Source organism: Trachemys scripta, chromosome 1 (assembly GCF_013100865.1).
Source record: "Trachemys scripta elegans isolate TJP31775 chromosome 1, CAS_Tse_1.0, whole genome shotgun sequence".
In the NCBI taxonomy this organism is placed as follows: Eukaryota; Metazoa; Chordata; order Testudines; family Emydidae; genus Trachemys; species Trachemys scripta.
Genome location: NC_048298.1, coordinates 32233835 through 32259445, shown reverse-complemented (window position 1 = coordinate 32259445; position 25611 = coordinate 32233835). Strand labels below are relative to the sequence as shown.

The window sequence follows — 25611 nt, the reverse complement described above, 5'->3', positions numbered from 1 at the left end:
GATACTGATTGAATGGATCTTTGCCTCTTACCATCCACGCAGGCTGGCCTTGCTCTTGTTGTACCGGCAATCTGTCCTTTTTTACATGCACAGCGAGCTGTTTGTCGGGCTATAGTCCTTCGGGGCTGACTGCTATCTCTGTCCAAAGTAACAATCTCACATGTACCTGCAGCCAGTTGACCTGGAAAAAGAACCAGCAACAGGTACCAGAGTCACTGAATGCACTACAGGCAATCTATTACAGCTGAATAGAGTCATGGCCCAATGTCACGGCAGACACTCCACAACAAATGGGAAGCCAGCTGATGGATATAATAAAACTGAGATGCCATACAATTTTTCTTTGTGGTGGACATGTGAAAACCTTGGAAACTGGTTCTGTCAGAAAATGGTTATTGTTCTATAAAAGCAGGAAAGGTAGGGTCAAACAGATTACTTTTATGTTAGTTGGTGTAAAGGAGCAATCCATTTTTGCAGCAATGAAATAAAAAGTGGCATGTCTATATGTGTGGAAAACAAATGTTTGAAAATACCAAAGGGAAATTTCAGAAAATATCTGCAAACGGTGCCCTTTCCATGAATGTAAATCTTAATTACAGGATTTTTTTCTTTGAAAATCCAGTTTTATAACAAAGTATTTAAAAGTTTGAGCAGATTTTTCTATCCCTTAATTTAGCTTCCATCCCATCACAATAAAATACAAAAGCACGTACATACATATTTCCTATTAGATATTAGCCTGTGATCCTTTTATACACTAATCATGCCATCAACTTGCAAACCACATCAAGATGACACTATTTAATAGCCAAACATATAAATATGTATAAATACCCCTGATCTATGTTGTTTTCTCCAAAGATACTAAGAAAGCCCATTCAATTTGATTCTGGATTTCATACTTGCTTTAGGATAGAAAGAGAAAGTAATAGAAAATGTTTTTGGTGGAAGTTGTGCCAAAAGTGAATCTTGAAAGTTTGAAAAGTCACATTCCTTTTGAAGATGTTGATAACATGACACTAGTAAAGGCAAATTTTAAGTTTTGCAAGCAAGATAGATATATTATAGATAATACAGTGGTTAATAAGGTAGAAAAACAGACTATCACTTTTCACCAGGCAGGTGTATTATTTATCTCTTCTAGATTTTATGTTACAGTGTAAGATAGCACTTTTATTTGGTCTTGTACTTGCATGCAATCAATTACAACCATTTATGTGAACATGTGCAAAAATGTGCTTGAAATTCATAAGCTAACTACATCTAGTTCTCAGAATACTTGAGATGGAATAAATGCCAATCTGGAGATGTCAAACCAGGCCGTGCAATTTCAACAATATTTCTAGTAAATGGTTTCAGGTCTATTGAAAACTTTAATGTTTCTTGTCAGGTGGGTCTTATGATGTAAGGTGCACATTTGAGCAAGCAGTTAGACTGTGATATCTGATCTTTTACTACCATAGTTCCATAAAAATAAACCCTCTAATTTCACAAAAAGCTACCTAAAAACAAAGATAAATTCAAATGAAGTAAAGTCTAAATGATTAAAATAATATTGCCATTTTTTCTACATGTAATACAATTCTCACCTAGTAGATTCTCACCCTTAATGTTTCTCAGCTTATGTTTCATGACCACTCCCCCTGGGAAATGTGAATAAGATTTTTGAAATGGTCAGAGGAGCAAAATATTGATGGGTCTCATCCAGCCACTGGGACTGATTCACCAATGAGTTGATCTAATTTTATGTTGGTGAAACTCCATGATATCAGTGAATTATACCAGGGTAAAACTGAAATAACACAATGATGAATCAGGAGCACAGCATTCTACAGACTACTACACATATTTACATATCTATATTAATCTATCTAAAGGTTTTCCAAAGCATCCATCACCATGTTATCTAGTGCCTACTAGTTAAACTAGATTTGCACAGTGAGATTTTTAGAGAACTTCATGAACCTTCTTCTCTTCTGCCTTCCCTGGTTAAGATGTGTTTATCTGAAGCAGGGACTATTGATTTTTTATTTTGTTTGCTTCTTCTCTCTTCCTCCTCTCTTCCATTAATCTGGTTATGGGAAAGCTTTTCAAAAGAGGAGGACTTTGCAGCTTGCCCAGCCTCTGTATTTGCCTGACCTCCCTTGGAAAATTGTTCCAAAGTTGACACCCCTTAAATTGAAGGAGTAAGTAAGAAAGAAAGAAAGAGATTTTCCACATCTCTCATACATCTTGTCCTGCGCTTTGAGAGCTGCATTGTCCCAAAGGAATGTAAATACATTAATAAGTCATGTGGAGATGCAGTCATTGATGTGGCTAGATCAGGGGTGGGCAAACTACGGCCTGCGGGCCAGATCCGGCCCCTCAGGGCTTTGGATCTGGCATGCGGGATTGCCCCCAGTGGTGCTGTGGGCCCCGCGCCGCTCTCAGAAGCAGCCGGCACCATGTCCCTAGGGCTCCCGGGCACAGGGACAGAGGGCTCCGTGCGTTGCCCTTGCTTTCAGGCACTGCCCCCCGCAGCTCCCATTGTCCAGGAATGGAGAACCGCAGCCAATGGGAGCTTCAGGGGAGGTACCTGGAGGCGCAGCAAGGCCAGCGAACGCGGAGCCCTCTGCTTTAGGTAAGCAGTGTGGGCCGCAGCCCAAATCCCTCCTGCACGCCTCCTGCACGCCAACCCCCTGCCCTGAACCCCCTGCCCTGAGCCCCCTGCCGCACTCCTCCTGCACCCCAAACCCCTGCTCTGAGCCCCCTCCTGCACACTGTACCCCTCCTCTGCCCCAACCCCTTGCCCTGAGCCCCTTCCTGCACATGGCACCCCCTCCCACACCCGCACTCCCTCCCGCACCGGTCCTGCATACAATTTCCATGCCCAGATGTGGCCCTCAGCCCAAAAAGTTTGTCCACCCCTGCGCTAGATCTTGACCCTTGATGAATTTAAATGAGACCCTGGAATGGTAACAGAAATAGAATGGAAACCAGTGGAGGGATAGAAGCACAGAGGTGATGAGCTCACAGTGGCCCTGACCACTCAGGAGGTAGGCTGCTGTATTCTGGACAAGCTGGAGTTTCTCCATGCTTGCCACCGTCAGTCCAAAATGCAGTAAGTACAGTAATCCAGCCAGTCCTCTCCGGGGGGAGACTATATGAATCACTGTGGCAAAAACCTCATATGGAAGGAAAGGGACAAGTTTCCTTGCAAGGTGCAGATGGCTACCTGGTTTTCTAGACTAAGCACAGAGTAGGATACATGGGGGTAATTGCCTTCAATAAGCCAGCTCATTCAGTGATCAGTTCTCCCTTTGGACCCATTTCTGAGCTAGAAATACACAGATATCAAAATCCCAAACCGATAAAAATCTAAAAAAAATGGCAGTACTTCTGTAATTAGTATTTTTAATTTTGGGCCACAGAAATCAAAAATACCCACAACTTTCTTTAGTCAATGGGAATTGTGGGCACTCAACACCTTTTTTTTTTAAAAGAGAGAAAAATAATGTTTATTGTTCAATTCCGCAACTGTTCCGTATGTGAGAATCCTATCGAGGTCATTGACAGTTCGGTGAATACATGCATACAAGCTGCATAGCAGGGAGGAAAAACGAGGCCCCAGGTGAAACGATTAAATCCTAAAATGTGTCTTAAAATAGAGTCTATATTCTTGAAAAAATAAAATCAATTGCCAGTTTGCTAATGAAACAAAGATTTCTTCCCAGGTTATTTTTAGGCATACTGGTTTGCAATCTCATCATCACCTCCAAAGAGCCTTGAAATTTAACCTGCATGTCATACGAGAAAGAGACCACTTTTGTAAGATGTTTGATGTCCTTCTTACCACATCCCCAACATGCAGTACAGTAATTGCTCATGAAAGAGGGTCTGCATGATGATCTATTTAATGTTAGTTCTCGGTAGGAAATAACATTTCTGTTCTCTACCACAGAATAAAATAATCAATTTAAAAGAAAATCTGCTGTGATTATAACAAATGTGATATAGTTATGAATTTCTCTCTTACACACACTGAAAAGCAGAAGACTTCTTTTTTCCCTAAAATAGAAATTCAGATGGAGACAATACCTTCTCCATCTTCTAATACGATACAAACAGAACCTGATCTAAAGGGATGGTTTTACTAAGGGTTTTAGCTTCCATATCCATCCAGGAACTTTAATTCTGAATTGCACATGCAGGCTTATATTGTAGTTTCACTGAATAATTTTCCATGCACCACCAATTTGATGCCTAGCAACACAAGCTCTTTTTAGTTCAAAATGCATAAAGGTAGATGTTATTAAAAATCTCGGCTAGATTCAGGCTCTGTTTGTGATTGAACACAATGCCAGCAGTTGTTTCAAATCAGATCATCGTAATAAATTCTGCAGTTTGTTATTGAAATCCTGAAGTCTTCTTGACGGGCCAAATCCTGAGTGATACTGAGCACCCACTGAAATAAGTGGGAGTTCTAAGTGGCTTAGCCTTTCTCAGGATTTGCAACAGATATTAACCCGTAAGTGTCCAATGAGTTTATACATACACCTCTACCCCGATATAACACGAATTCAGATATAACGTGGTAAAGGAGTGCTCGGGGGTGCGGGGGGCTGCGCACTCCGGCGGCTCAAAGCAAGTTCGATATAACGCGGTTTCACCTATAATGCGGTAAGATTTTTTGGCTCCTGAGGACAGCCTTATATTGGGGTAGAGGTGTATTTTGCTTAGAAGAAAAATGACAATGTTTTAGGGAAAGCTTGAAAATATTAATTCCATATTTGCTTCTTTCAATGAAATATTCCAGAATAATATGCCTTTCCTTGACAATGACTTGAACAGTATGATTGCATTTAAAATGTCTACTTTGGGACATAGCCCTTTAAGCTTTAATTTTAAAATACAGTTGAAAACAATAGCACTAGGCAATTGGAGGGAATTAATTTAACCTAGAGTAACAAATTCTATTCTCAGCATTATAACAGTGTAAATTCAGTGTAACTCCAAATTTACATTGGTGCAATTGAGAAGTCAGTGAAACAACTTTATAATTACTGTCACAGAGCAGAATTTGGTTCATACTCTATAACTGAATCTAGGAAAAGGACATTCACTGAAACAGAATTATTTCAAGATAGCTCTCAACTGAGAGTACAATTTCAAACCTAATTTATGCTACAAATGCATTCCAATTTCTCAAGAAACATATAAATTAAAATGAACTAAATCCCTTTTCCATCACTAAAATAAAAAAAGCATTTGTGTCAATGATGTTCAATCCGTCATTGAGGATCATCTAGAATCCAAATCTTTTATTAAAACATATAAATGCTGTGGTTGTTTAGGTAAAGCAGTGCAAACTGGGATTCTTCAGGCATACTACTCTAGGACAGCAACTCTCTTTAAATGTCCTTAACTGTTTCCTACTGGGTATGACTGTGCTGATGATCAAAGAACCTAAGGATTAATCTGTCACTGTTACTGAAAGAAAAAGGAATTACTTTGGATTATTCCTTCATTACAAATTTATCCTGCAGAGGTGCCATGAGCTAAAAAGCACTGGTTGCCTGCGACTCAGTTTTGGGGAATTTGTGGACTCTTGCAGGATCTTCTGTATGATCTTTGTTGAGTTACATATACAGGGCAAAATTCTGCTCTGACTTACATCAGTGTAAAACTGGAGTAACTCCAACGCCAACAAAATTATTCTGGATTTACACTAGTGTAAAAGAGCATAATTTGGCCCATATTTTGCAGTGCCTACATTAAGAAGTTTTTCAGCTAAAAGCCTTCTATGATTCCTAAGTAAATATTATGAATTAACCAGTGAAAAATCTGATGAAGGTCTGCTCTTTTTAAGAGTCTGACTGAAATATTTTCAGAGTAATGCAGCCATGAAACAGTACAGTATGTTCCTAAAATAACAACTAATCTTGTTAAGTATCAGGGGGTAGCCGTGTTAGTCTTGTTGTCTAATCTTGTTGTCATTTTCAGACTACTACTTCTTAACCACTTCACACATATAAGCAGTATGGATGCTAGGTGGATAGGAAAAAAAAGTCATCCTTTTCATTCTGAAATAAGCAATCAATTTTAATTAAAGGAATGATCCTCCACAGCTGGGTAATTGTATAGGTAAAAAAAAAAGTCTATAGGCCTTCAAGATTCATTCAATACATTAGTTTATCCTTTTGTGGAATTATTTTTAAAGTAAGTGTAATATTATGCTAACACTGAACATGGTGTTGCCAGTTTACATTATTTGGTTAGTGCCACAGCTTTGAAACTCAACTCTATTTGTTTTTGTATAAATATATATCATATTGTCCTCTGTTCACTGCATTCAGAAACACAATTAAAAGGAAAATAAATGCAGATAGTGTCTCCACCAAAAATTTCAGGTCAAAAGACCTGATTCTGTAGCCATTCCACAGCCTGAACTTTTGCTGATTCCAAAAATGAGCTCACAGCCAGGAGAGGCTCAAAAATCAAAACATTAATGCATAAAAAGGAATGTATATACATTATATACATTATGATGTTTACCATTTTCAATTTGCTTTCTGTTCAGTACATTATTTCCAAAAGTGATTCACAATGGTGAACAAATGCAGGGCATAGCAGTGTTAATTCTCAGACACCTGCACAGTCACATGTCCAAATTAACACATTTGGCAGTATATTATATTCTCTGTGAAGAGAAAAGTAAGTTTGGAATACTGTATTGAGGAAGAAACTTGTTCATCACCGTGATAGAGGCATAATAACTGTCCATGTGATAAAGCCATGAGAGTACACACTGGGTAAATGTTTCTGATTGGTGGTATGTTGCCATGAGTCAGATTCATCTGAGTGATGCATATCCAAAAGTAGTGCAACTATTTATGTTTGTAAGGAACACGTAACTAGGTCTCCCACACCAGCATTTCCTGATGAGTGGACTAGGATAGGCCAAGTATTGGCAAAACCCTGTACTCCCCATTACTATCAGGCTAATTATAGCTGCTTCTTTTGTGAGTCTACTCAGGGGGCAAAGGGCTTCTCTCTGCAGAGCACCCACAGAAGGCCAGATATGATTTGTCCTACCTGCCCTCACATAAACTTATGAATATTAAGGAAAACTAAGGGAAACTTAGTCTGCAGAATAATGTGCAGTTTCTTTAAATTTCCCTCAGTGATGATTCCTCAAGTAATTGTTCTTTTTAAGTTCCCTTAATTCTGTTTAGATAGTGAGTCTAAAACATCCCTCTAAATGTGAAAGTCATGTAACCAGTGCTGTCAGCAATAAACACAAGGGATAAGGAATACCTGGTTTCTTTTCTTTACAGAAATACTAAATCCATGCAAAACACTATGGATTCCAAATATCGGCACAAAGCTGCTATGAAGAAGAATCTAGAGAGGGGAAGCACCAAATGTTGATGCTAGATTTCAATTAATCGGTTCCCAAGACCTCTATCAGTTCCAAAAAGAAAACAAATGCAGAAATGCAGGCTTTAACATATCTATGCTGATATATCAAGTGAGGATTTGGTCAACCGTATGTTATCCTTCTAAAAACTATGAGAAACAGCATTAACTATCCCATTCATCTATCTTTATTACTCTGTACATATTAAAACAAAACCATCTTGTTTACAAAACAAATAGCCACAAGAGAAGAACAAAAGGTGCTTTCATAAAGGTGAGGCTTTTCCTCTGGGGAAATGTTGAGAGCAAGAAGTGTTAGTTTTCCTGAAAATCTAGTAACATTTGTTGAACCCAGCAGCATCACATTGTGAAGGAACAAATCTGCTGTCTTCAGTAGATATCACTGCAAGGAATATGAAACTTTGAGGGAACATGCACCATCCAAAACAGATATTATAAAACAGCAGAAGTGAAAGTAGATTTTAACCTGTCAGATCCATCCTCCTTTTCACTCTGGAAAGTGACTGCCATTCCAACATTGCAAACAAACTATATGGACACACAACACAGAGACTAAAAGGTCATGTGAAGGCCCTTCGTACTAAGTAAACATTGCAATGTTCTTGGATCTACAACAGTAATGAGATTAAACTGTTCTGATCCAGTAGTGATCACATGGGAAAGGAAAAATTCAATAGGACAGAATTTTTTATTTCATTAAATTTTGTCAGTCTTTCTTTGCATGTAAAGGGCTGAAAAAATAGTAACACTAGATTTCTGATTATCATCAGCAAGGTAGAAAGTTATATCCTATCCAGAAAGAGCTGTGTAATCACTCAGTGTCCATAACACTACTCTGGAAAATGGGGAAATCAGAAGGCTAAACTGTGCAGTTGAAAACAATTGCTGCCTAATAGTGTTCTGTCTTGGTAAGTTATCGTGGTCTAACTAATAGCTAAGAATGCAACAAAAATTCAAATGACCTGATTATTTTTGTAGCTGTTTCAGTAGCAAGAATGTGGTCACACTAAATCATCCACAGTGCTACCCCTAACACATCTAATGTCTTCAAATAAACACATTTATTATGAGGTATGACTAAGGCACTGCTTCCCACCCCATTTCTCCACAAAAATTTGGATTCATTGGGTAGCAAGTGAATTCTAGGAGGTGAAGCCAGAGAAATTGGCTACTCTGTGTGGCATTATTTTCTGCCTGCCCCACTCACTGCATGGAGAGTTTCTGTCTAAATTAATCCTAGCGGCTTCAAGACTTTGTGCTCTGAACCACTCTCAATTAGGGACAGGTTCTGGATAAGCGGGTGACAAGGAAACCCCTGAAAGCACAGCCCCACCAGGGTGTATGTCTACACTGCAGCTGGAAGGTTTGATTTCCGGCTTGGGTAGATGTACACACACTAACTCTGCTCAAGCGAGGGCACTAAGGGTATGTCTACTCATGGGCTCAGGTTAAGGGGCTGTTAAATTGCAAGTAAATGTTTGGCAGCCTGGACACTAGGACCCTGAGAGGGGGAGGGTCCCGAACATCTACACCACAATTAAACAGCCTCTTAGCCTGAGCCCCAAGAGCCCAAGCCGGCTGGCGTGGGCCAGCCACAGGTGTTTAATTGCAGCATAGACATACCCCAAAAAGTAGAAGCCTGGCCCCCAAGGCATGGGTTATGGCTCAAGCTAGCTGCCTGAGTATAACCCTGTCCGAGATCCTAGGAACATATTCAGGTGGCTAACTTAAGCCAGTGGTTCTCAACCAGGTGTACATGTACCCCCGGGGGTATGCAGAGATCTTCCAGGGGGTATATAAACTCATCTAGATATTTGCTTAGTTTTACAACAGTCTACATAAAAAGCACTAGCAAAGTAAGTACAAACTAAAATTTCATACAATGATTTGTTTATACTGCTCTGTATACTATACACTGAAATGTAAGTACAATATTTATATTCCAATTGATTCATTTGATAATTATATGGGAAAAATTAGAAAGTCAGCAATTTTTTAGTAATAGTGTGCTGTGACACTTTTGTCTTTTTAGGTCTGATTTTATAAGCAAGTAATTTTTAAGTAAAGTGAAATTTTGAGGTATTCAAGACAAATCAGACTCCCGAAAAGGGTACAGTAGTTTGAAAAGGTTGAGAGCCACTGACTTAAGCCACTGCCCATGCCACATTGACCACTGTGCTATTTTTAGTGTACTAGCTTTGAGCAGAGTTAGCGTGGGTACTCCCATCCAAGTAGGAATTACACCTCCCACTTGCAGTGTAAATGTACCCTTAATAGTACCCCAGCAGCTGGTGAGAACCAGAGGCACTATGGAGGAATGATGCCTTCAAACGGATGGCATGGCCTTCAGCAGATGTTGGCCCTCGTGCCATTTCTGAAAAGAAATTGAACCACGTAAAGGAAACTCAGTTAGTAGAGATCTAAAGTTTCCTGTTCATAAACAATCAGTACCGCATTGGCTCAAAGGGAAAAAATCATTTAAAATGTAATAAATTAAAAAGGGACCCCTTTTCATCAAGCCATGGAACCCCCGATATGTTTGCATTAACTTGGGGTGATTTTAACTGACTGTTCAAGTGTTTGAGTGATGGCTTAACTATCTTCCCTTTCAAAGGATTGTGTGCACATGGGGAGATGCTTTACACACAAGAGTCACACAGAGGTGCAAGAATTCTGGCTATATAACTCAGCTATTTTGCTGGCATTCAGAGACTGTTGCTATGTCTGGGCAAGCTTTGCTGCTGCTTTGGTCATTTTTATCCTTCCTGTTCAAAGCAAAAATGTGAAATAGATGCACAGTGAAAATCAAAACAGAGCTCGATCTTTGTTGCCTCATTTCTATTCTGCCATTCAGAGGGTGAGATCCCCAGCTGCACTGGAGCTGTGCTTAGCATCACTCAGAAGGTGATAGGCAAAGGTAACTTTAAGCTACCTTTGTTCTCCTCCTATGCTCAAGGCCACCAGGGCACAGTTTAGTCATTAAAGAAACATAGAGGCTTCTAGATTGCTCTAAGTTGCACTGGCTTGTAAGATCCTCAACAGAGTTCGATAGAATGTACTGCACTCCAGTCATGCCTCCTTCTGCACTGGCATAGCCTCTACACCTAGGGTGTTAGAAGCAGTGGCATACAGCCAACATATCTGTCTCTATGCCAGCCATGGAGGGCAGCCATTAGCACAGTGCTCTAGCCCCTTAGCACCAAAAAGGGGCTCCAGTGGAGGGCCAGTGTCTAGTCCCAGAAATCCAAACCCCTTTTTGAGCCCTCAGGAGGTAGGATAATACAGCTTGGTGCACAAGGGTTTGCAGTAAAAATCTGAGCTCAGCATCAGTCTGTTTCATTTTTCAGTCTGCACACCAAAGCATTTCTCTTCTGTTCAAAGAGCCCAATCTTTGCATACTCACAACTCCCATTGGCTCTGTGTAACGTTCACTAATAGGGTGACCAGATAGCAAGTGTGAAAAATCAGGACAGGAGGTGGGGGGTAATAGGAGCCTATATAAGAAAAAGGCCCAAATATCAGGACTGTCCCTATAAAATCGGGTCATCTGGTCACCCTATTCACTAAACAAGAATGTGTTTCTACATTAAGACTATATACACTCACCCCAGAATTAAAATTAGTCTCAAGTTACTGAAAAACTAAAAGCATTTTCAGTCTACAGTAGAAGAGATAAATGGCACAAATCCACTCAACCATACAACTGTAAGATAGAAGCAAACAAAAAAAAGTATCACCCATAGATATGAAAGAAGCAGGACTTCAAGTTATCCATTTATGTTCGTGAAAATAATGTTAAGAAGTCATTAAATTCATGACATTGTGTTTAAAAGTTTAAATTAACATTTTTATTTTTAACTATTCCCTGTCTAATGAGGGTCATCTTTAAATGTACTAATCATTTTTGTTACCCAATTAAAACAAACTGTGCTATCAATTTCCTCACAAACACCTAATACATAATACTGTTCAGACCAAGCTCCTTAGTAACAAAGGAACAAAAATTAAGACTCATTCTTTTGCTCGGCTATTTGAAGAAATATGCTTACCAGTACTCATGAATTACCATTGAGAAAGATGCTACCCAGGGCACGAAGTAGTGTGACGTCTTGTAAAGAGACTATATATTTAAAAAAATAAAAAAAAAATATGTGTTGTACTGTATGACTCTAAAACCGAAGATACTTCAAAACAAACTTCTCCTATAGAACGTTTAGAAATAAGCAACTTGTGAAGTCCCCTTCATACTAGTAACGAAGAATGAATCAGTCACCATATTATTCGAAAACCCCAATTTACCCAGTCTGATACCATGAATCCTTTAATCGAACCCTATGAAAGATAGCACTATATAAGGCCCTAATCTACCCTCTATGGAAAACTCCCATTGACTTCAATGGGAACCCTACAAGCAAAAGATCCACAGGATTGTGTCCTGAGTTGGCAACATTTTGTGTCTCCTATTTTCACCAAACCTATAGCTCTTTCAGATTTTATGATAGAATATTGGCTGTGATCAAAATTTCAGTATGCTGGGTAAGTATTTCTGATTAGTGGTACTTAGCTACAAAACCTCCCCATTCACACTCTGAACCAAGCTAAACACATGTATATAGGCCAGCTCTGTCAGCATAGACCCTAGTGGAGAGTCACCAAGGAGGAATGTTTGCCCAGGCTGGAGGTTGTGGCAATGGACACTTTGGACAGGGGCTCATTAGGAGCAAGTACATCCCAAAAAGTAAATGGTGGAAGGCCAGGGAAGCTAGGATATGCCAATTAATCATTTTCTACCAGCAACCTGGTTATGAAGTTTTTAACGAAAGCTATTACCACCACTGGAAACCCTGGGAGGATGATGGCTCTATTACTAGCTGCTCTTCTTTGGGATAAATCTCCACTGGAGTGCAGAGGAACAGATCAATCTGGTTTCAGTGGTTCTCGACCTAGCTTTCAAGAGTATGAATATAAGACATGTGCACAAGAGAGTACAAAACATACAGACAAAGAGTTGGAGTGCACAGAGGCAGATGGGAACAAAGACAGCAAGAAAGAGATGTCTGAGTTGGTAGATGCATAACCCATCAAACTCTAAGGTCAGGTACACATGGATATCACACACTCTACATATGCATATCAGATATACATGACCACATTTACCAAAAGTTGACCTGCCTTTTTTATTAAAATAACTTAATTCTACCTATAGCCATAAAATAGGTTGAATAAAAATTGAGGATAAGCTGATATCAGAGGCAAAAAGCTGAAAATAAATGTTGCAATAAAAAAGGCTTTTCTACAAAAGGCCATACAATCTTTCATCTAACTGCTCTGAATCCAAAATGTAGAAGATTTAAACAAAAAGATTTTAATAAGGTAAATTTAATCTGTACTTATAATATACAGCAACCTTTAAATTATCACGTATTATGACACTGAGATAAATTCAATCATTCAAGAGCTTGGGTTGAGTATCTCTGGACAAAATAGGCAGATAGAAGCATATATTATCTAAAAAACAGCTAAGAGATGTGAATGATTAATTACTACTGTAAATGGTTCTCATGCATCATGCCATTTCTCCATGTTATGTGTATATGTATTTTTTTGTCTTTAATTTGGGAAGGTGGGGAAGAAGGGAAGGAAACAGAGATTTTGAAATAAACAACTGAATCTCATGTAATCTTAAAGTTTGAAAAATATTATTCAAGGAAGCCAGTTTATTTTATAGAAAGAAGAAAGAAAGGTAATTATTAAACAGGCAGAAATTACATGAGAATCAAGATCTATTGTAAATATACAAGACTGAAAGTCAAAAGGTTTGCATTTTATTCCTGACTCTGCTACGCAGTTGCTGTAGTAATTAGCAGGACTACTTTCATGAGTGAAGGGAGCAGGATTTGGTACAACATAGTCCAGATTCAGGAAACACTTAAGCACATTAGTAACTTTAAGGATAGCCCTTAATTGGACTACTTCTGGGTTTAAGTGTTTGCAGATATGAAATAAACGTTGTTACAGTCTGTCACTATCCATTGTAGTGATCTGCTAAAAATGAGTCAGGAAGAAAAGTTTCTCCCCCTACACATTCTGATGCTCTTTGATATGAATATTATAAATAATATTTCTAAGAAAAAAAATAGTTTCAGTTTCAATTTTTTCGGTTCTTTCTACTGTCTCAAAATCTTGCATAAATGTTTAACTTTTTTGATATCCAGTTTTAAATATTGCTGGCAGCCCTTGCTAACCTGAGAAGATATTACTCATGTGAATTGTCCTACTGAAATTAATGGATTACTGATGAGTAAAGGTTGCAGGACTCAGGCCTAATCTAATACATAATATCAATAACAACAGAAAATAATTGGTGGCCCAGTAGTTAACTTTCAGAGTTTGATTTGTCACCGATTTTAACAGAATTACACTAGCATAAAACTGGAATGACACAGAGGCAAATAAGACTCTGAGGTCTACACTGGGGGGGGGGGGGCGATTTAAGATACGCAAATTCAGCTACGCGAATAGCGTAGCTGAATTCGACATATCCGAGCCGACTTACCCCGCTGTGAGGACAGCAGCAAACTGACCTCCGCGGCTCCCCTGTCGACGGTGCTTACTCCTACCTGTGCTGGTGGAGTACGCGCGTCGATTCGGGGATCGATTGTTGCGTCCTGACGAGACGTGATAATTCGATCCCCGAGAGATCGATTTCTACCCGCCGATCCAGGTGGGTAGTGAAGACAAGCCCTGAGACTTTAAAAGTACTTATCAAATGTAGTCTGGTCTTCCACTCTGCTGAAACAAATGGATTAAACAAATCTAGCTCTTCACTAGTCTTTAGTGAAGATGGCTCCAGCTCTTTGGAAGATCAGTTGTATTATCTGTTGTATGATATGCAGTGTCCAATGCTGCTCCCATTAAAAGAAGTTTTGGCACGGACTTCCCAGGGAGAATATTTGACACTATAATGAGAAAATCTTCAGAATTATCCCTTCAGTAAATTTGTGTTATATCTTCAATAGCTGTGGTTCTAACCAAGGACTTGGGCTTGTATATTTTTTCCCTTTACAAACAACATATTAAGGATCCAGTTCCACAACCATTACTACAGTAAGATTTGCAAGTGTAAATATTAGCATCATATGTAAAGGTTACAGGATGAGGCTCCAAATTTCATAAACATTCACTTTTCAAACTGGAATTTAGCCTTCGTATATAGACATACCTCTTCATTATTGCTGATGTTGGATTTTTTTAAGCATTAGAGCTTCGTTCTCCCTCTCTTCCTTTGCAATTTCAGGTAGGCAGCTCCTGTTTACTACAACTCCTGATTTCATATATTAATATAAGTTTGACATAACAGAACTGCTCTGCTGATGTGAGATAAGCTTATTCCATCTCCATTCCATTTAATACTTGAATTCCGATATCTTTAATCAAGCAAGACTGATCGCTGTCAGAACTACACTAGGAAAGCAAACGCAGACATATAAGTTCCCAATAATTCATTAACAGTAAAGTGTGTGTGTGATATTTTTGAGTCTGTAAAATCCTTTAACTGAATGTAAAATAGGTGTGTGTATTTTACACACACACACACACGCACACACACAATTGTATTAAGGGTTTTTTACACACTCAAAAATTGCAGAGATAGCCTAAAATTGTTTGATAATATAAGTGAGGTCTCCAGTGGTACCTAATTAGAACATGCACGGCAAACAGATGGCAAAATAAGAAAAATAAATAAATAAAAGGAGGTCAAATCCAGAAACAAAGCAACTTATATATTATATTAAATATAAAACATACACAAGATGTGCTTTGATGTGTATCAAATGAATACCATTGGCCTGATTCTCTATAATCTCACACTTTATGTAGTCCTCTAAATGGTATAAAATTGGTATAAAATGCTCCCAAATCAGAAATTTTTGACTCATAAGAGCGGTAATATTTTACATCCATTTGGCACAGATGTAAATGACTATACAAACACAATGCAATGGAGACTCAGGCCCATATGCTGCAAGACATTTGGTCCTCTGTCTTCAGTAATGTATGTTAAATGGTTTCCCAGTTGCATTTAAATCTGACTATCCACTCTATCAATTATCCTTTGAATCAGTTTAATATAAAGACTAAAAGAAAAGGTCAAGAATGGAGTGGCTCATCAGCCAGCTGGGTAAACCTTTGCACTGTTAGGTGAGAGCTAGATATTTAGAATTAGCATCCTTTCTCCTCTTGTTTTACATGGGACTATGGAAATATCACTCTGCACCTTGCCCCAGAGGGTGATTATTTATTGTGATTTTACTTACAGGGATGCACTAATCAGTAGAACTACAGCTTCTTTGGTACGTACTTGCCTTCCCACTCAGTGGGGGAATTAGTGACAGTAGCTACTATGAGATTGAAAGACACAATGGACACAATGGCTCAGATTAAGAAGAGAACTGGGATCTCCAAGCAACCAGTCACTTCTACAGTATATTCACTGTCTTGAGCTGAAAGTAGCCCCTGGCATTTGCGGACATTAACACCCTTCTCAAAGTCAGTTTGCTGAAGAAGAACCCACACTTTGGTTTAGACTCCAAAACAAACAGGTAAACAACCCCCTAAAACTCCCAAATCAGATTATTGAATAGATTTAGTTATCTTTTTTTCCCCAATGATGGAGTTGTATTCAGTGACAGTGTAAACATTTTACTTCGCACAATACAAGAACCACAATAAAAGAGCGTAATTAGCACTGGAAAGACATTCTCAAGGAAGTACTTTGATTTCAAAAGACTGTTGGAGTGATTGTCACCCCTGCTGTGCTTGGATTCTATCTTGATGTGCATAAAGTGTGAATGCAGAGTGCATTATTATGGAACCCATTCTGCCTTGTGTTTGTGTGCTCATTACTTTTGCCATCTTGTGGTGACCAAAAATAGAAACCTACATAGCAGCTTATAATTCACAGTAGAATTATGCTGCTGCATTTTTTAATGAATTCCTCTGTGCATATACTGAAGATCTACAACCTGAATCATACTTGTGTTTTGTCATTTATTTTTTAAATGTAAATTTATTTATTTTTAAGATTGAGCCCAATGAAAAGCACAAACTTATATATAAGCATTTAAAATATATATGAATGTAAAATGTCTTAATATTTCATAAATATATTTCTAACATTTTATATAAACCAAAATATGCTATAAGAACTTTTCTAGGAGGTGGAATGCTACTTGCACTCTCTCAGTACACATAACGGCAACCTCTGGGCCTCTGCTCCCCCTGAAGGACAGTTTACTGTATGATAAAAACCATGAGGTTTGGACTTCACAAACAAGATAATTATTTATGAAACAGCATTGTTCGTGGGCTTTAGTTTGTTATTCAGTATTTTAAATTATCAAGGAAAGCAATGAGTATAAACTATATTTCCTTCCTACGGTTAACTTCTATACGAAGTAACCCATTTTGAGTTAGCAGTCCCAAGAGAGATAAGACTAGGCCTTCTGTTGCTAAGCAAGACTTTGCCATTTATTTCAAGCTTTAGCCGAGTACAAGCAATAATCACTACTGCCTGAAATATATTGGAATGAAAGTACATGGGACCATTCATGACACTTCATCAGCATGCAGGAGGCAAACAGAGTGACTGCAGTGATTGAATACAGGCTCAGACTACTGGCTTTAATCTCCATCTCATTCATTCAGCCTTTACTTTTGGCACAGCTGTATGATAAACACTGACATTCTTTCTTGCCCACCCTCCCTTGGAATCCCATGATTGTGTTCATGTTTGTTACGTATTTAAGGGTGGCAGTGGTGACAGGGGGCACATGGGGGGAGAGGGGAGGGGAGGAAATGTATAAAAACAGTGCAAAATGATTTAGGCAAAGATAACATAATGGTTTTATTAATAATAATTCAATGGCATCTTCATATGAATAAAGTAAAAACCAAGCAACTTTCATTTCGCCTTTGCAGATACCTTAAAACAGAGAAGATAAATTTACAGCTAATGCTATGCTTTGTTTTATATTCCCATCTGTGCAATACTCCAAATATATGGTGCAGTCATAGTCAGCAAATGTATCTGTTTATTATACATAAACCCTGACTGTTCTGCCACTGTATAGCAAGGATTTTTTTTTAAAGCAGAACCTATCACTTATAAGTCATTTATTTAGTATTTCAACACTGGGTATTAAATTTTATTTATTTTAAAAGAAAATCACATTAGCCTGTTGGCCTAGCAGAAGCACTGTGCACTTCCTTTTGGCAGACCCAGATTCACTCCCCTGTGTGTTGTCACTTTTCAGGTTGGCAGTGGCTGGGAATACGGAGAAGTACTGGGCCTAACTGACTGCTTAAACCCTTTAACGCAAAATGAGAGTAACTCCATACAAGTCAACAGAGTTACAAAATCGATAAGAAGCAGCCTTCACAAGTGTTAGTGTAACGGGGGGGGATAGCTCAGTGGTTTGAGCATTGGCCTGCTAAACCCAGGGTTGTGAGATCAATTCTTAAGGGGGCCACTTAGGGATCTGGGGCAAAATCAGTACTTGGTCCTGCTAGTGAAGGCAGGGGGCTGGACTTGATGACCTTTCAAGGTCCCTTCCAGTTCTAGGAGACAGGATATCTCCAATAATTTAAAAAAATTTGTGCTTGTGTCACAACTGTGACTTTTGTGCCAAAAAATATAAAGTTCTACTCCATCCCCTCACTCCCTTGTCTTAATAAAAAAAAAAAATGTTTGGCAGCTGCTCCCAGACAAGATGATCACAATGGCCGTTCTGGGTTTGTCATCTATGAATCAATGACAGCAGCCAATCCAAAGCTGACCGGTAGAATGCACAGAACTGTGCATAATATACCCAGCCCTGATAGTTGCCCATGTTTACAGGAAAACTGGCTGACTTAGCAGAGGAGCCCATCCTGGCTCCCCCTGAAGTTCAGTGATAAGTAACAACCACCTCTACAGACTGGCTGGTTTTTAAAGGAGCCAGACTTCCTAGCAGCGTTAAGATGCCACCACTCTTCCATGTTTTTTACTAAGTGGTCATGACTCATCTGTGATTTTCCTGAAAGCCACAGCAATAAAAATACTGCCCTACTCAAATGGCATTCAACATTGTCTCCTTCAGACAAGTAAGGAGCATCATGATAGACTGAACAGAGATCTGATGGTCGCAACATGGAGCACGGAGGGTGGGAGACGTAAAGAAGTGGAAATAATTAAAAAACAAATGGAAATATACCTATCTCATTAAACTGGAAGGGACCTTGAAAGATCATCGAGTCCAGTCCCCTGCCTTCACTAGCAGGACTAAGTACTGTCCCTGACAGTTTTTTTTTTCATCAGACCATCTCTCTAAAAGATCACAGAGGATGGATGGATGGAAGTAGTTAGGAAAAACTACTCAACTGAACCAACTATAGTACCACATTAACAAAAGGGAATAAAACAAGCTGTCTTCAGAGAACAAAATGAACCCTACATGATCTATTCTCCTCATTTGACACACATGTAGATTACAGTAACCTCCATTGAACTACCTGAGCACCTGAAACATTCTCTGATCTGTCTGTTCCAAAAGTCAAAAACTGAAAAGTGGGAAGACAAGAAAATGATTCCTTTTGAGGTTTTGTGACCTGGGATAGCAGCAAATCCTCCAGCACCTCCCACTTCCAATCACTGTCACATAATATGAATATTAAGGAGCCATGCTACTCACAATGTGATCTAAACCAAAAAAAGTTCTATGAGGTCTGCATCTGAGAAAGGAGATCAAAAACTCCTGGTCAGTGGCAGAAGGAAAAAGGCATGACAGGCCATGATTACTGTCTGCATCTTCTGTACCATAATGCAAATACACTGGACTAACAGCTAAAGATGTAGGCACTGTTATTCTTCTACATGAATTCCCCAGCCTATAATTAGTTCTGTCTTCTTTGGAATCAGCTCAGACAGTTTACTAGTGGTAGCTGGTCACCATCATTGAATTTTGTGGCCACAACATCCCATTCTTTTTAAATTTTTGTTCATTGCACATCCCCCATGACAACACCACAAAAGCACTGCAGACTCCACAGCCCACTCCAGCACGCTGGAGGCCTGATTCCAGAGATTTCTATGAGGCTTAATTCAAGGTAAGTCTTTAAGACGGGAGTTTCTCATTTAGCTTCTAAGTGCACTGGCAAAACAGCTGCAGCAGTACAACATACCTCATGACCAGATATACTTAACTCAGAGAGTTGTGATGCTCTGTCTATAAAACATCCATGTCCTACAATACTCTGCTCAATTACACATTTATATGATTTAATTTATTTATTTATTGTTGGAAATAATTTAGGATTTATTTCAACTGGTGGACATCTAAAACTAACAAACCATAGGCAAGGGAGACTGACAAGTGACTGTACATAACAGAACCAGCTGACTGCAAATATAACAAATATTTCAGGGGATAGCACCAGTGCTTTGTGACCTGCTTTAAAAAAAATAGTCCTCTTTCTTTGATCCCAACTCCTTCATCAGCTCTCTTTTTTTTTTTTTTTTTTAAGTCTTCATTAAATGCACTGGGATATCTGGAACTCATCAAGAGTAACCTTGGTTCTAATGCCAGGATTTATGAATTCCCACGCATGGTGTCCTCAAATTTGCAAGAAAAGAAATCCACTTTGGAATGAGTTTAATGGGGATTTGAAGAAATGGCCCTGGAGGTGTATATTGAATAAAAATGTAATTGCCTCTAACTTTTGTGTTGTGCTTTATAAGGTGGCATGGAACAAATTACGTGCAGCATTTTGTATCACCCACTTCCAGTCTGATACATCAGAAGAGTTAATGAAAATAATTGCTTGAATGGCTTGTTAGTCCTTTCATCTGCAGTATTTCATTCCAGTGGTTTCCTTGTCTCTAGAAGTAATATGTCAAGATAACAAAATAATAAGTCAAAATAAGTGTGTTTAAAATTAAGTTCTAAGTTATCAACCTTCAGTGGCACTCAGTGTTCACACTTGTCTGAGCATTTATTCTGGTTTTGGTTGGAAAGGTTTCCTAATGCTCCACTGACAAATCCAACTAAATCTGATTTTTTAAAAAAAAATATATTAGGTAGGCTCTGCTGTATTTTATTTACTGGTGGCTTCTCACTGTATTGCAATGTGACTTCAAAGGCCTTAACAAATAAAACGAAAAAAGTGTCTGGAGTGTGTTCTAGTAACTTTTTAAAATCAGATATAGGGCCCTATTCTCCACTGCCTTGCACCTTGTGCTATTTACACCTGTGCAACGTGGGTGAAGAGTGCTACCAATCTGCACTTTGCACAGGTGTATGACTACAGAAGATACAAGATCCAGTGGGGAATCAGGTTCTTGGAATTTAATTCTTTTATATATATACCCACAACAATGTCTATTCCTTAGAGCTCAATATGGATCTCAGGGAAGAACATATATGTTGCCATGTATGTTGCAAATTCACTTGCTACGTTTATGTATGCAGCTAATTAATTTTACAAGATATTCAACAACATGCCTGCCTGTGTTTCAGAGGACAGAACTGGACTTTTAAGAGAGTGTGTGCCAAAATTACCAATGGAAGTGTCATATGTATTAATTACAGTTTGTGAGCAATTCCCCTGAGCGTCGGAGGGATAATAGAATTTTTAGCATAGGCAATGCCATTGAGATATGCATTGTGAACTTGATCCAGCATCTGTTAAAGCCAAAGGGAGTTTTTCCACTGACTTCAGTGAGTCTGGATGGGATCCTGTATGGCCCAATTTCATCATTATTGTATATGAGTTCAAATTCTGTGACTTCTACTGAAGTCAGTTAAGATATGCCTGCTTACATCAGATGTTAACTTCATCCTATACAATATCTTCACATTGTGTTAATGTATGCATTTAGGGATATGACAGTATCAGATTTGTGCCCAACTGGTATGATACAATTGCAAAAAAAGAAAAAGAAAAAAATGCAGAATCAAGTTCTACAATTGTTTGAATAGTACCCAAAATGATTCATAGTCTGACCAAAATCTGTATGGAACAAAAAAAATAAAATTACTACAGTAATCTATTCTGCAAGTACACATTAAAAAGCTATTCCAGGAGAGGAACTCTTGAACATAAGTTAATACCAAACTTAGCTAGAGTAATTTGTGTTCTTTAGCATTCACAGCTGGTCACTTGAGAGTTCTCTGGCAACATATACTTTTCAACATCTGTCAGCTAAATCAGAGATCCAAGAGTACTGAGTGGATTTGTGACACCCCTTGGAGGATTTCAGGTCCAAAAATCAATGGCTAAGTTTCATGGAATCATAAATATAGTATAGTATAAACTTGTTTAAACGACTCTCATTAACTGAAGATAAGACAGGTCACCTAACATCCATGCACACCATGAATATCCTGTTTATCTGAGAAATCTCTTTTTTGAGACCCTTTGGATGACTGGAATTCTATCATATTTATATCTCAGGTATCTGTCTAGCTTTTTCTACTGTTGTTTACATCATGTAAAGCCAAACTCTATCCATTGGCCTCAGATCAGCACTCTGAAATGTCCAAAGGAAAGAATGGCTGGTAGGCATCAATAAACTGAGCCATGTGGCAAAGTGGGACTACTTTTCAGAACTTCAGAGCTCAAAATACATACTGTGGCCTTCATTATTTTACGGTATCGCATATGTATGAACACCAAACTATGGAAACATTTTACCCAAAATATGAGACACGGTTCCAGTATTCTGTGGTACATGGCATGCGTGAAAATGAAATGGAAAACAACACATATATCTAGTTTTTATAGCTGATTTCTTAGAACACGGCACACCTACATGTCATACCAGTTCTATGGCATAACTTATGTGATTTACCACAACCATCAGGATATATGAAATGTCATTCATGTCACAGGCCACACAATGTTATGCCACCCCTACTGCATACTGCTTCAGCGCATTAACAATAAAGCATATTGTATTGCTAAGTTGTTATTTTTGGTGTTCATAGGAATACAATTTATCTGATGTTGAAAAAAGTGATGAAACAATGGACTGATAACACGACAGCATTTGTACAAGCTTCTTACAGCCATAAGTATGATGTGATGAACAGGGAAAAATCTGTATTAATTTTAGAGGATATGTGGGTATGTCTCCACAGCAATAAAACAAAAAAACAAAACAAAACAAACACAACCAGTCTCAGATCTTGGACTAAGCCAGAGACCCAAAAAAAGGAAAGGGGGCAGGGAGCGGGTTAGGTTAAGTAGGAAAGGTTGCCCAGTGTGTGTCAGTGATAAGCTAACAGGCTGGCAAGGGGTTACTCAGAGGGACAGAAAGACATTGATGCTGTGAGAGCAAGTGCAGTTGGCCTCGCCCAACTCAGAGACAGAGTTAGCTGGGCTGAAAGGAATTTACAAAGGTTTAGGTAATATCCATGCATGCTCTTTTGCTCTCTGTTCTTTGCCCCCTTTGCTCTACGTTCTTTGTATATTTGAGGAATAAATAAATAATTTTCTGTGTGGAAGAAGCTGTTTCTAAGTCAGGGGTCGGGACCCCTTAGGGGGTCGCGAGGTTATTATGTGAGCGGTTGCAAGCTGTCAGCCTCCACCCCAACTCCGCTTTCCCTCTAGCATTTATAATGGTGTTAAATATATAAAAAAGTGTTTTTAATTTATAAGGGGGGGTCACACTCAGAAGCTTCCTATGTGAAAGGGGTCACTAGTACAAAGGTTTGAGAATCACTGTTCTAAGTCATTTTAATCAGCCCCTGTCACAGGTTCTGAGATTTAAAGGGTTACAAGTGCCAAATCCAGTTGGGCCTGTTGTGTTGACACAGTTGGGAACCAGGGCCTGTCCAGTCTGATATTAGTGGGACTGCCGGGTTCCACCCAAAGTGAGGTAAAGGGAACCAGACCTATCATCTAAGGAGCACATTAGATAGGGATTAAAAAGGGTCTAAGGCATAATTCCCCTGGTAACCATGACATACATACAACATGCAATGCCTCTAATAACATGCTACCATAGGCAGCCTTCCTATTATACACCATTGGCCCGTATTTGTGATAGGTTTTGTTCCTATTAGGATCATTGAACTATTGTTCAGATTATACAGTGAGACTCGCTTTGCAGCACAAACACAAATGTGCTACAGAATGATCAACTTTCTAACACTAAATATCATCAATATGCAGTACTGCTACCCAAGAAAATTACTAAGCACCATAGGTTGGCTGGCCCTTTAAAGGTAGTGCCAGATTAGATACCCACCTCCCTCCCAAACTGGCCCTGATCAGCTGGGTGATGTCTTATAAAATGGCTGAGAAAACTCAGTTTGAGAGGAAACACAGAGACCAGACTGGTTTCTGTGGAAGGTAACTAAGTGAGGGTCTGCTGAGGACTGAGGGTATATCTACACTGCAAATTAAAAAATGCTGGCACTGAGTCTCAGAGCCTGGGTCAACTGGCTCTGGCTTTGGGGCTAAAAATAGATGTTGCCACTTGGGTTGGAGCCTGAGCTCTAAAACCTGGTGACCAGGGAGGTCTCTGAGCTTGAGCTCCAACCCAAGCGGGAAAAGCTACATTGCTATTTTTAACCCTGAAGCCCGGACTGACTTGCCTGGGCTCTGAGACTCAGTGCGATAGGTTTTTCATTGGAGGGTAGACATACCCCATGAGAGGGGAAGGAGCCTGGGATTTAGGATATCTAAAAGCCAGAGACTGATGGATAACCCTGAAGGGACTGAGAACTGGGCCCAAAGCAGACTGAAGAGAACTCTAAGTAGGGAGAAAGTACTTTTAATTGGTTTTGGACTTTTGGTTGAACTCATTATCCTGAAAGGGGATTGAAATTGGAGTGACTCAGCCAGAGGGTGGCACCCTGTGAACCCCTGGGAGAAAGAAAACCTAGGGGTGTGTCTTACTGAGGTGGGAGTGCCTGATGCACCACACTCAGCCGGCAGGGGGTGCTACAGGACAGGCACACCTCATGTCAGAGCCCCAGTATGCTTTGAGACCAGGAAAAAAACCTTTGAATTTTAGAAAAATGCATAAACAAAGCCCAGGTAAAAGCTCAGCTATTTGCTTAATACTGACCATGTGCTCCTGTAGTGCAGCTCAGTAAAACTCTTGCAAAGCCACATCCAAAGGATAAGAAAATGAACAGTCTAGTAGAAAATTTGCTGTTCTTATAACACGCTGAGAAATGTGACCTTTTTGGCTTAGCCACTTTTTCTTCCCAACAGCATCTTAGAAACATTTTGCAATGGCCCTTAGGGTACAAGTCTCTGTTGCTGCAGTATACAGAAAACAGAACTATTATGTCAAATGTAAGTAGGTGTTATGCTTTTGTGTCTTAGCCAAGCTCACCAAAAAACAGATGTTGGCATTCAGGTCACTGTGATGGGGTGTAAAAACCCCACACTGGACCTGAAGGGGTTAAACGACAATATCAGGCGCCAGCAGCCCTGCCCCTCCATGCTTGGAGAGCATGCTTCAACTGGAGAGAAAGCTTAAAATGAAGCCACTCAGCTCAGTCGGGGGATGAAGACAAACATACCCTGAAGGTTCTTGGACATGGATACCGAAGAAGCCTCCCTGTGGGGAGTAGGACTATATGCAGAGCGTAGTTGGGGCTGAAGGTTTCGTTGTCTGTTCTTTTTCTTTTGTTATCTTACATTGGACTTGGAGACATGGAGAGAAACAGATGGTAGGAAGTGATACTGGAAGAGTAACTCATAGGGCACCCCAGGGTGCCAGAGACTGTTTAATCTCATAGGATCCTGAGACAGAGCCCAATGGAATGTGAGGGCCCAGCTGCCTCTTCTGCAGGTAAGGCATAAACCACATTCTCCTCTCACTCCCCCTCTGATAAGAAGAGGGCCAGGCCATTGCAACCCAAGGGAAGCTAAGCCTGTCCTTCAGTGAGGAATTGGACAGAAAAGCATTCCTGCTGAGAGGTAATACTGGGTGAACTACCCACTAGACTACCTAGTCTTCCGAGGGCTCTATTCCAGTTATATTTGAGACATAATCTAAACTAAATTAATCTAATCCTAACTTGGTCTCTTTTTATTGCACCCCGGTATTAGGCTTTAATTCACAGGTCTCAGAAGGAACCTAGATCTCTCCCTTATTACTTTATTAAACAAAATCTAAAGTACTTTTTTGAT

General features: G+C 39.3%; 1 protein-coding gene across 7 annotated transcripts in view; it reads right to left on the bottom strand.

Moving 5' to 3' along the window:
* TAFA5 (TAFA chemokine like family member 5) overlaps positions 1-25611 on the bottom strand; it is a 595960-nt gene that overhangs the window by 266222 nt on the left and 304127 nt on the right. For all 7 annotated transcript variants that reach the window (XR_004645354.1, XR_004645351.1, XR_004645349.1 and 4 more), the window contains exon 2: positions 32-181. Coding sequence is in view for 2 of the 7 variants with exons in the window: in XM_034767165.1 (XP_034623056.1) it covers positions 32-181 (150 nt within the window). In the remaining 5 variants the exon portion in view is untranslated. The remainder of the gene's footprint in view (positions 1-31; positions 182-25611) is intronic.